The sequence below is a fragment of the Hippoglossus hippoglossus genome, chromosome 18 (assembly GCF_009819705.1).
Source record: "Hippoglossus hippoglossus isolate fHipHip1 chromosome 18, fHipHip1.pri, whole genome shotgun sequence".
In the NCBI taxonomy this organism is placed as follows: domain Eukaryota; kingdom Metazoa; phylum Chordata; class Actinopteri; order Pleuronectiformes; family Pleuronectidae; genus Hippoglossus; species Hippoglossus hippoglossus.
The window spans coordinates 446,147-456,714 of NC_047168.1; the positions used below are offsets into that span (position 1 = coordinate 446,147).

Below are 10,568 nucleotides of genomic sequence, written 5' to 3' on the forward strand. Positions count from 1 at the left end.
TGATGTCATCAAACTCTGTATTATATCTGTCCTGGGTCTATGAATGTGTTTCAGGGTGGATTTTGGAAACTTTCTGATTTCAGAATGTCTGCTTTCACAGCCGGGTCATTCAGGTCCAGAGGAGTCCTGCAGCTTCACTTCAAGAACGATAATAATAATAATAATAATAATAATAATAATAATAATAATAATAATCATATTCATATTCACATTCATATTCATATTCATATTCATATTCATATTCATAATACTCATCATCATCATTTCTTTTTCTTCTCTCTTCATCATTATTTTCATCTGATCTACATATTGGATGGAATTAGAGGTGATCACAACATTAATAGATAAACATTTCAAACATCCCTGTCACAGAGGTATCATTGGATCCACGGTGTGGGCAAGACAAACAGACATTCATTCACTCACCACCTGCACAGGGGTGGAGGCAGAGACCAGTCTTGGTCAGATACGATCAGAACTATCTGCATAGTGAGATGACACCAGAGATAAACGAGACCAATGTTGTTGTTTGCATCTTTGCCTTTTTGCATAAAGAGTTCAACAGAACACTGACTATTTCCAGTAGAAGAGGAGGAGCTGGTGTTACATTTCCCTAAAGCTGCACTAGAACTAGTTCAGTTTGGTGTTAGTGGTGAACACTGGCACAGACAGTCCACAGAGCAGCATCAGGATGGAAGGGATCTTCATTGGTGTCTTGTGTCTCTCAGGTCAGTGAATTTCACTGTTTGTATGATGTCTAACAGGAAATCTGAATATAGAGATTAATTTGAGTCCTCATACATAACAAAAATAACTGGTTTCATCCTCAGGGTGCCTCACCTTCTCCACATGCCTCCTCCATCAGTACCACTTTGTGTCTGATGCAAAGACTTGGACTGAAGCTCAGAGCTACTGCAGAGAGACGTACACAGACCTGGCCACTATTGAAAACACTGAAGAAATGAAGAAACTTAACGACACATCTTCCGCCGCTGGTAACAGCTCTGAGGTTTGGATTGGCCTGTACAGTCATATTGTCTGGAAGTGGTCAGATGGGTTCAACCAGAGTGGAGCTGAATATAGGAACTGGGAGTCTCCTGACCCAAACAATCATGAAGCCAATGAGCTCTGTGTGGCCATGGATAAAAATGGAAAATGGATTGATGAGGACTGCAATGAACAACGTCCATTTGTCTGCTACAATGGTAATGATGTGCTTTATATTGATCTTTACTATACAACATAATGTATAAGATATGATTTTGAAAACCATTGTGTGATCTCAACAATCCCTCTTTTGTTCTCAAACTTAACTGCAGGAACATTAGAGGATTCTGGCATTGTGCTGGTGAATACATCAAAGAATTGGTCTGAGGCTCAGAGGCACTGCAGAGAACACTACACAGATCTGGTCACTGTGAGGAACGACACTGACAGAGAGAAGATACAGAGCTGTAACACAACTCTCCCATGGGCATGGATCGGTTTGTACAGAGATCCTCAGATTTACTGGTCCGACGGGAGTAACTACTCATTCAGCTCCTGGTATCAGGATTACAACAAACTTGAATCAATGAAAGTCGTATGTGGTGTTGCAGATTTGGAGAAGGGAGGAAACTGGAGGTTATTTCCCTGTGAAGAAACAAAACCATTTGTCTGCTACAGCATGCGTGGATGGTGCTTCCTTGAGTGAAAGAGAGAGAACACATCCTGACATTAGAAAAACAGTTATTGTCTCAATAGTGATTCTTATAACATTAATGCATTCATGAATATTTGGATGATGTTTGTTCTGTCTATTGTTTCTTTACAGTGAGAGAAACTAGAAATGTCTTGTGATGTACTTGTATGTTATCACGTCATTAATCTGCTCTGTGATGGTTCTTCAAGACAAACTGACACTTTGGAACATTCTGACTCTGTCTGGTTTCAGACTCCTTCACTAATTCTCCTTGTGAATGAGATTTCAGCTCTTAGATCTCAGCAGTTATTTTTGTCAGATTTAAAAGCAAAATTACAAAAAAACTTTCAAATTCACTGGTTTTGGTTTAATGGAAACCCCTGTCTTATAGAAAATAGATTGGTAAGATTAAGTAGATAGACAAAAAATGTGTCAATTAATAAATGCATCAATAAATATATGTATATGCAACATAAATAAATGACTTATATGTTCTTCTATTTTCTTTCATATAAAATACCTTGAGCAGCACACATTAGTAGCTTCATTAAATATAATGACCAGCAGAGGTCGCTACGTGTTAAGAAATTCCTTGTATCTACAAACATGACCAGCTAATTCTAACTTATAATTTTCCTTCTTGGTAAACCGTGACATGAGGTCATAGTGGACAAATCAATTGGTCACGGCAGTATTGATCATTATGTTTGCAAGGGGCAGGCTTTTTAGGCTATTTATTTAATCATTAAAATTTAAATGATAATGTTGGATTGCTTTGGTAATGAATACAATAAAAAATCAAGAGAATAACCATCAGGCAAAAATATGTTTTTATTTGAAATGCAAAGGTCAACTAGCAAAGTAGCCTACAGGCTGCCACCCTACTCCCTAAAACACATGACACTGCAACTGAATTCAAATATTGCACACCCCTGGGAAGACACTATACACTCCAAGCACAGCAAGTGATCGCACTGCACACAATGGAACTTAGTATCACAATGCACAGCAATCAATACAGACCACTATAAACTGTAAACAGGTCAAAATCAAATGCCACTAGGGGGAGGCAGAGGACCTCCCTAACACCAAGGGCTGTCTCAAATGAGCCCATAATAGAGTGTCAGGTTATAAAAATTGATTTAAGATTAATCAAAACTGGCATGACAACACATCATCCATTAAACATGAAAAGTCTTTTTTTAAGTTATCATGCCCTGTCCGGCAACAAGACCCCCTGTGGAGTGCGAACATAGAATTTCCTTTTGTGAATTTGTGATGGCAGTTTGGTGTGACAGCTTGAAGTGGGGCTGGAGTCACTCTCAGGACAGCCACCTGCAAAGGCACCTACAGATCCCCGGTCCCTTGCTACCTAAAGGGAGGTATTGTGCCTCCCTCTCCTAACACAGGAACAGCTCCCCTACTTAGCTGTCTTCGCTCCTGGCAACACTATAAGTTGCAAACAGCACCCTCCCACCACAGTGCCACAGTCACAGACAACAGCAGTTCAGGCTCTCGTGCTTTCTCTTCAAGGTCATCCAAATGATCCCTTTTATTCTTTTATCAGTCATTTGGCACGCACACGTGTTCACAGGAAGACAAACCCTTCCCCACTTTGACTCACCACAATGTGATGCTGTTATCCTATAACATAAAATAAAATCTCAACTCTTTTCTTGTAAAATTATGAATTCATTCCTGATATCCCAGAATTCATTTTTGTGTGGCCCGGGAGGGAGGCATTCAAAATCATACCTAAATTCAGAAAAGAAAATGAGCAGGTGAGTTTGAGTCAGATTATGGTGTCTCGGATTCTAAGAAAGAAGCTAGGAGAAATGGAAATGATCAAGATTGTCCAAATGGCAACCTGTTGGTAAACCGAAGAACTGAAGAACAGAAAAATAGTGTTGCACATTGAAAGTAAAAAAGAAAAAGTGGTATCTCACAGTCAAGTTCTGGGTGAGAATGAAATTACTCTGAGAGTTATAACTGACATTCCTATTCAAGAGGATCGAAAAAAATAAAAAGGTTTGTCAGTGTCTAGAGTTTCAGTACTTGATACTGCCAGATACAATAAAGAAAGGCTGTATGAGTTTCCCAGTCAGGCCTTATGTTCCTACTCCCCTTCAGTGTTAAGCCCAATTCATGCTTTGTGTTGAAGCTACACTGTATGCACGTAGCCTATGCACGGGGCCAAGCATTCATAGTTGTGCGTAGGTGTGTATGAGTCGCACTGCAATCACACCGCTGAAATGCTAGTGGCGGAGGAGTTTCTGTGCTGGTGTTGAGTGGTCAATGGTCGACATCTGTAATTACACTTTGACTAGTGACATTCAAGCTACTTTTGCCATTCATGGGTGAGGGGTTTCTCATTATAGATATCTATTATTAATATTCTTATCTTTAATTCCAAGTTAGATATCTACAAATAACTAGTCATAATTTAAATTCATTTGTATCAACAATTTTATATTGAATTCCAGATATCAACATGAATTATGACTAGTCAGATTTAAATGAGCTGAAACTGTTATATGACATAATAATTAAGGAAATTATATCTGTAATACAGAAAGAGGATTCTACAAGAGGACAGGTAAATAAACAGCTGGAAAGGTAAAATGTGCCTTTTTTAAAAATCAATTAATAATCAAGTAACAATGAACATATTATTAGATTATCAATCAAGTTGCCGGTAACAGCATGGATACTTCCTGACCCTATCCAGATTTCACATTGCTTGGCAAAAACAACACAATTGAGAGTTTTTGACTACTAGTACTACAAGTAAGGGACTCTGTTCAGACCTGGTATTAATCAATCAAATTTTATTTGTATAGCCCATATTCACAAATCACAATTTGTCTCACAGGGCTTTAACAAGGTGTGATATCCTCTGCCCTGAGGAAGGAAAAACTACAACGAATGCTGCGCTAAGATCTAACGGAACAAGGACAGACACAAACCCTTGATCTGAAGCTATTAGAAGGTCATTAGTGTCTTTTGCCAAGGCTGTCTCTGTGCTGTGATGAGCTCTAAACCCGACTGAAAGTCTTCATATACATTACTTTCCTGGAGAAACTCACACAGCTGATTGGCTACGACCTTTTCAAGGCCGAAATGTCTGCTGATATCTTCCGACAGTTCCTGAATGCACCTCGTCTGAAGATATCAGCAGACATTTCGGCTTAAAACTTGATGTAAATGACGCTGTTTCGAGTCGAATATGAATGACGGGGCTTCCAGACACTTGAATGACACCACAGGAGCAGTATGGAGGCTTGTTATGGTTAATATTGTTTTATTACGTCTGAAGAAGGACTCACCATTGACTTCAATGGTACTGGATTCTGCTCTAACAAAGTTTACCCCCTGAGACTCCAGAAGTGTTTTGTGAAGTCAAACACTTCACCACCCCTCCATCGGCATAGGGGTGAGTAAATAATGAGTACATATAGATTTTTGGATAACTATCCCTTTAATCGTCACAGTAAAACACCAAGTCCATTTAGGATCACAAGTTATTGTGAATCAATTTCACAAAAGCGAGAGGCCCAAGGCAAAAGCAAGACAACCCCCAAAAAGGGAATGGTTTTGCATGTGATGGCCACAGACAATTGCTCTCTCCTTATCCTTCCTGACTGATTCTTCTCTATTTTTGTGTTCTGCTAGTGTCCTTGTCACCACTGGTGGTATGAGGCAGCCCAATCAGATTGCACAGGTAGTCCTGCTCCTCCAGGAAGGCATATCCCTACGTGCAGTCATAGGAAGGTTTGCTGTGTCTCCCAGCACAGTCCCAAGAGCATGGAGGAGCTACCAGGAGACCGGCCATTACAAGAGGAGAGCTCAACAGGGCCGTAAAAGGGCATCAACCCAGCAGCTCCTTTGCGCAAGGAGGAAAAGGAGGAGAAGTGCCAGAGCCCTACAAAATGACATCCAGCAGGCTACTGGTGAGCATATTTCTGACCAAACTGTCCGAAACAAACTTGATGAAGTTGGCATGAGGGCCTAACATCCTCTAGTGCAGTGGTTCTCAAATGGGGGTACTAGTACCCTGTGGTAGACACTGATGGCACAGCACTGTGTATTACATCTTTTTTTCTACCAAAAATACTTTGCGCTGGTTAGGGGGTACTTGGCTGAAAAAATAAAAAAAATATTTTATTGTGTTTAGCCAGTTCCTGGATGATGAAGGCATTGATGCTGACTGGCCCTCATGTTCCCCTGACCAAAATCCAATTGAGCACCTGTGGGACGTGATGCATCAGTGCATCCGACGCCGCCAAGTACCGCCACAAACTGACCAGGAGCTCTCTGATGCCCTGATCCAGGTCTGGAAGGAGATCACCCAGGACACCATCTGCCGACTCATCAGGAGCATGCCCAGACATTGTCGGGAGTGCATACACACTATTGAGTCACATATCAGTTGCTGTGATGAATTTAACACAAGTTGGATCAGCCTGTGATTTCAATTTTTTACTTATTTAAATCCCAGCCATAGACTCACAGATGAACAGATTTGTTTTTGCATTTTTTTATGCAGAAATAAACTGCACAGGTTGAAGGTGACAAACAACCACAGGGTGAAAGTTTATTTCTGAGTTGCTTGGTTTTGTGAATTGTCTGACAGGCCTGATCAAACTGTCTTGTGGGCAACATGCAGCCTGGAGACCAGAGGTTCCTCACTGTGTTGTGAATAAAAGATCCAAGTACTTCTTCACAAAGCTAGTACCACTGTAAACTTGTGTTTTCCTTCTCTCCTCGTTCTTGAAGTGAAGCTGCAGGAGTCCTCTGGACCTGAATGACCCGGCTGTGAAAGCAGACATTCTGAAATCAGCAAGTTTCCAAAATCCACCCTGAAACACATTCATAGACCCAGGACAGATATAATACAGAGTTTGATGACATCAAATAACCCTGAGGGAGATGAGTGAATACAAAGAACTCCTGCCAGAGAGGATTTACAATGCAAAGCAGCCAGATCATGTTGACTCCTCTGAATTATTTTAGGATGTCGAATAATTCTTCCTGCTGTAGAGCTGCTGTTTTTGGTTGAGATCAGGAAACACACAACATGCTGGAGCTGAGTTGGTGCTCGGGCCTAGAAGGACTGGATCTGAGACATGTGGTGCAAATTGTGTCTCCATGAACACATCCATGTTGTAAAGATGAACACTGGATACCTGAAGGCAGGCTTCAATATCCAGTGGGGTTACATTTTCAGAATGGTTGTTATAATGAAAACAATTTATAGATGATAGCAGTGTAATAATAATAATAATTTTGTTATTATTATTATTAATAACCCTTGTGTTGTCCCTGCTTCCCCCGGCTGTTGGCCCCCTCACATAGCCCACCCCATATTAGGATGCACACGTAGCGCAATAGACAAGTGAGCAGCCCTTGCAGATGTATTGGTTACACCCGCGGCACATGGTGTGAGTTTTACAGTCCTTTTTCCTGGGGCATATCTGACACCTCTTCCTCTTACTCGCCCCGAGCGGGGCTGCTGCTAGGGCTATGGAGGAGGCCGGACACTCGGGTCGAGCGTCGTAGTCAACAGCCCTCTATGCGGCGGCAGCTTTTACAGCCTTCACAACCGTGGCGGACGCGTCCGTGCGGGGGATGCACTCCCTTCGTGCGATGAACGGAGTCACGAGAGCCTTTCCCAGCTGCTCTAGGAACACCCTCCGCTTGTTCCGCTTGCCCGGCATCCAGTCTGGGTTGATCTCTCTCCATATCACGAAGGCGTTGTAGGAAGAGACGTCGAGAATGTTGTGAAAGACGACCAGGGGCCAGCGCGCGGTCATCCTCCCGCAGCTGTACGTTCCGATCACCTTGTCTAGGTTGTCCACGCCACCTTTGTTGCGGTTGTAGTCCAGGACGATGACCGGTTTCCCGTCCTCGCGGTCGCTGATGTCGGCCTCAGGGTGCTGTGTGCAGCACTACCCGCAACCCCTGGTTCCGTTCTGGGCGTCCGCCGCTCGGCTTTCTGGTGTACACTTGCATCTTCCAAGCGTAGCTTGATTTCGCATCGCAGGCCACCCACGACTTGATCCCGTATTTCGCCGGCTTGCTGGGCATGTACTGACGGAACGGACACCGGCCTAGGGAGAAAAACAGGAGGAGAAGAGATGAGAGGAGATGAGATGAGGATGAGGACGAGCAGCCACCATCTACATAACATAACATAACATAACATAACATAACATAACATAACATAACATAACATAACAAACATAACATAACATAACATAACATAACATAACATAACATAACATAAAAAAAGACTAACCTCTGAACGGAACCAGTTGCTCGCCCACGGTCACTTCGGGCCCCGGGTTGTAGAGGTGCGGTAGCCGCGACACCCACGCGTCCCAGACCTCTCGCACGGCCGCCAATTTGTCCGTGGCTCATCTCGTCTCGCGGTCGTCGAAGCGCAGCAGTCTGGAGTACGTGTGGAAGAGTTTTAGGGGCATCGTGGCACGAAATAACGTAGGCGCGCAGGTCGGTCTCGTCCATCCCTTTCCATTCGTCACCGTATTTTCGACGACCCTCCCGATTCGTCATCTCCAGGATGATGTTCTCTACCGTCGGTGTGATGAACAGGTGGAACATCAAGGCTAGGTCACCGGTGCGGGACGTCGCGTGGATCGTGGGGCCCCGGGGGACCCCGCTTTGAGCCGCAGCAGAGGAGGAGGAGGAGGAGGAGGAGGAGGAGGAGGAGGAGGAGCAGTGGCCCTCCTCTCCTTCTTCTTCTTCTTCCAAGGATGAAGAATCTGCAGAAGCCTCACCCACTCGGTCGTAGTCTTCGTCACCGTCACCGTCGTCGTCGTCGTCTTCGTCTTCGTCTTCGTCGCTATCGCCGTCGTCTCCGTCTCCGTCTCCGTCCTCTCTGTCTTCTTCTCGGTCTGCCTTTCTGTCTGCTTCTCGGCCTGCTTCTCCATCTCCTTGTCCGTCTGCTTCTCGGCCTGGCTCTTTCGCGTCCTCTTCGGGTTCAGAGGATGGTTGCTGGGAGAATAGCTGTTGGAGAACCTGTTCTCTGGTGAAACGCTCCAGACATCGTGCCATGGTCCGTGAGAGAGTGGCACACTGAGACTTACATGTGGGTCTAATGTACCCCCCCTTGATTTCAATTGGAATCAGGTGTGGGTCTAAATGACCCCACAGAGCACCACAGTGCCCTCTCTGGGGGTCACAACATTAATAGATAAACATTTCAAACATCCCTGTCACAGAGGTATCATTGGATCCACGGTGTGAGCAAGACAAACAGACATTCATTCACTCACCACCTGAACAGGGGTGGAGGCAGAGACCAGTCTTGGTCAGATACGATCAGAACTATTTGCATAGTGAGATGACACCAGAGAAAAATTATGTTGTTTGCATCTTTGCCTTTTTGCATAAAGTGTTCAACAAAACACTGACTATTGTCAGTAGAAGAGGAGGAGCTGGTGTTACATTTCCCTAAAGCTGCACTAGAACTAGTTCAGTTTGGTGTTAGTGGTGAACACTGGCACAGACAGTCCACAGAGCAGCATCAGGATGGAAGGGATCTTCATTGGTGTCTTGTGTCTCTCACGTCAGTGAATTTCACTGTTTGTATGATGTCTAACAGGAAATCTGAATATAGAGATTAATTTGAGTCCTCATACATAACAAAAATAACTGGTTTCATCCTCAGGGTGCCTCACCTTCTCCACATGCCTCCTCCATCAGTACCACTTTGTGTCTGATGCAATGAATTGGACTGAAGCTCAGAGCTACTGCAGAGAGACGTACACAGACCTGGCCACTATTGAAAACACTGAAGAAATGAAGAAACTTAAAGACACAGTTTCCGCCGCTGGTTACGACTCTGAGATTTGGATTGGCCTGTACAGTCATATTGACTGGAAGTGGTCAGATGGGTTCAACCAGAGTGGAGCTGAATATAGGAGCTGGGAGTCTCCTGACCCAAACTATCATGAAGCCAATGAGCTCTGTGTGGTAATTAATAAAAATGGAAAATGGATTTATGATGACTGCCATAGGAAGACTGTATTTGTCTGCTACAATGGTATTGATGTGCTTTATATTGATCTTCACTATACAACATAATGTATAAGATATGATTTTGAAAACAATTGTGTGATCTCAACAATCCCTCTTTTGTTCTCAAACTTAACTGCAGGAACATTAGAGGATTCTGACTTTGAGCTAGTGAATACATCAAAGAATTGGACTGAGGCTCAGAGGCACTGCAGAGAACACTACACAGATCTGGTCACTGTGAGGAACGACGCTGACAGAGACAAGATAAAGAACTTGATAAAACCTTTCCCATGGGCATGGATCGGTTTGTACAGAGATCCTCAGATTTACTGGTCCGACGGGAGTAACTACTCATTCAGCTTCTGGCATAAGGGTTACAACAAACTTGGCTCGATGAAAGTCGTATGTGGTGTTGCAGATTTGAAGAAGGGAGGAAACTGGAGTTTATTTTCCTGTGAAGAAACAAAACCATTTGTCTGCTACAGCATGCGTGGATGGTGCTTCCTTGAGTGAAAGAGAGAGAACACATCCTGACATTAGAAAAACAGTTATTGTCTCAATAGTGATTCTTATAACATTAATGCATTCATGAATATTTGGATGATGTTTGTTCTGTCTATTGTTTCTTTACAGTGAGAGAAACTAGAAATGTCTTGTGATGTACTTGTATGTTATCACTTCATTAATCTGCTCTGTGATGATTCTTCAAGACAAACTGACACTTTGGAACATTTTGACTCTGTCTGGTTTCAGACTCCTTCACTAATTCTCCTTGTGAATGAGATTTCAGCTCTTAGATCTCAGCAGTTTTTTTTTGTCAGATTTAAAATCAAATTTACCCAAAAAA

General features: G+C 43.2%; 1 protein-coding gene across 3 annotated transcripts; it reads left to right on the forward strand.

Annotated features, from left to right (window-relative positions):
- The first annotated feature begins 326 nt into the window (after positions 1 to 326).
- Positions 327 to 10,568, forward strand: LOC117751987 (L-selectin-like). Of its 3 annotated transcripts, none has more exons than XM_034569112.1 (3): positions 327 to 728; positions 831 to 1,205; positions 9,861 to 10,568. In XM_034569112.1, exons 1-3 carry the CDS (start codon positions 692 to 694, stop codon positions 10,232 to 10,234), a joined length of 786 nt encoding a protein of 261 aa, XP_034425003.1. In that variant the 5' UTR covers positions 327 to 691; the 3' UTR covers positions 10,235 to 10,568. The 3 variants fall into 3 exon arrangements, with proteins under 3 accessions (XP_034425003.1, XP_034425004.1, XP_034425005.1); XM_034569113.1 differs by lacking the exon at positions 9,861 to 10,568 and adding an exon at positions 1,320 to 2,163; XM_034569114.1 differs by lacking the exons at positions 327 to 728; positions 831 to 1,205 and adding an exon at positions 9,281 to 9,746.

What these genes read in the sequence shown, in the direction of transcription:
- LOC117751987 (XM_034569112.1), top strand. Translation starts at nt 692, where the DNA reads ATGGAAGGGATCTTCATTGGTGTCTTGTGTCTCTCAG. An exon ending in TGGTGTCTTGTGTCTCTCAG is followed by an intron (nt 729 to 830) that starts GTCAGTGAATTT and finishes TTTCATCCTCAG; the next exon opens with GGTGCCTCACCTTCTCCACA. An exon ending in TCCATTTGTCTGCTACAATG is followed by an intron (nt 1,206 to 9,860) that starts GTAATGATGTGC and finishes ACTTAACTGCAG; the next exon opens with GAACATTAGAGGATTCTGAC.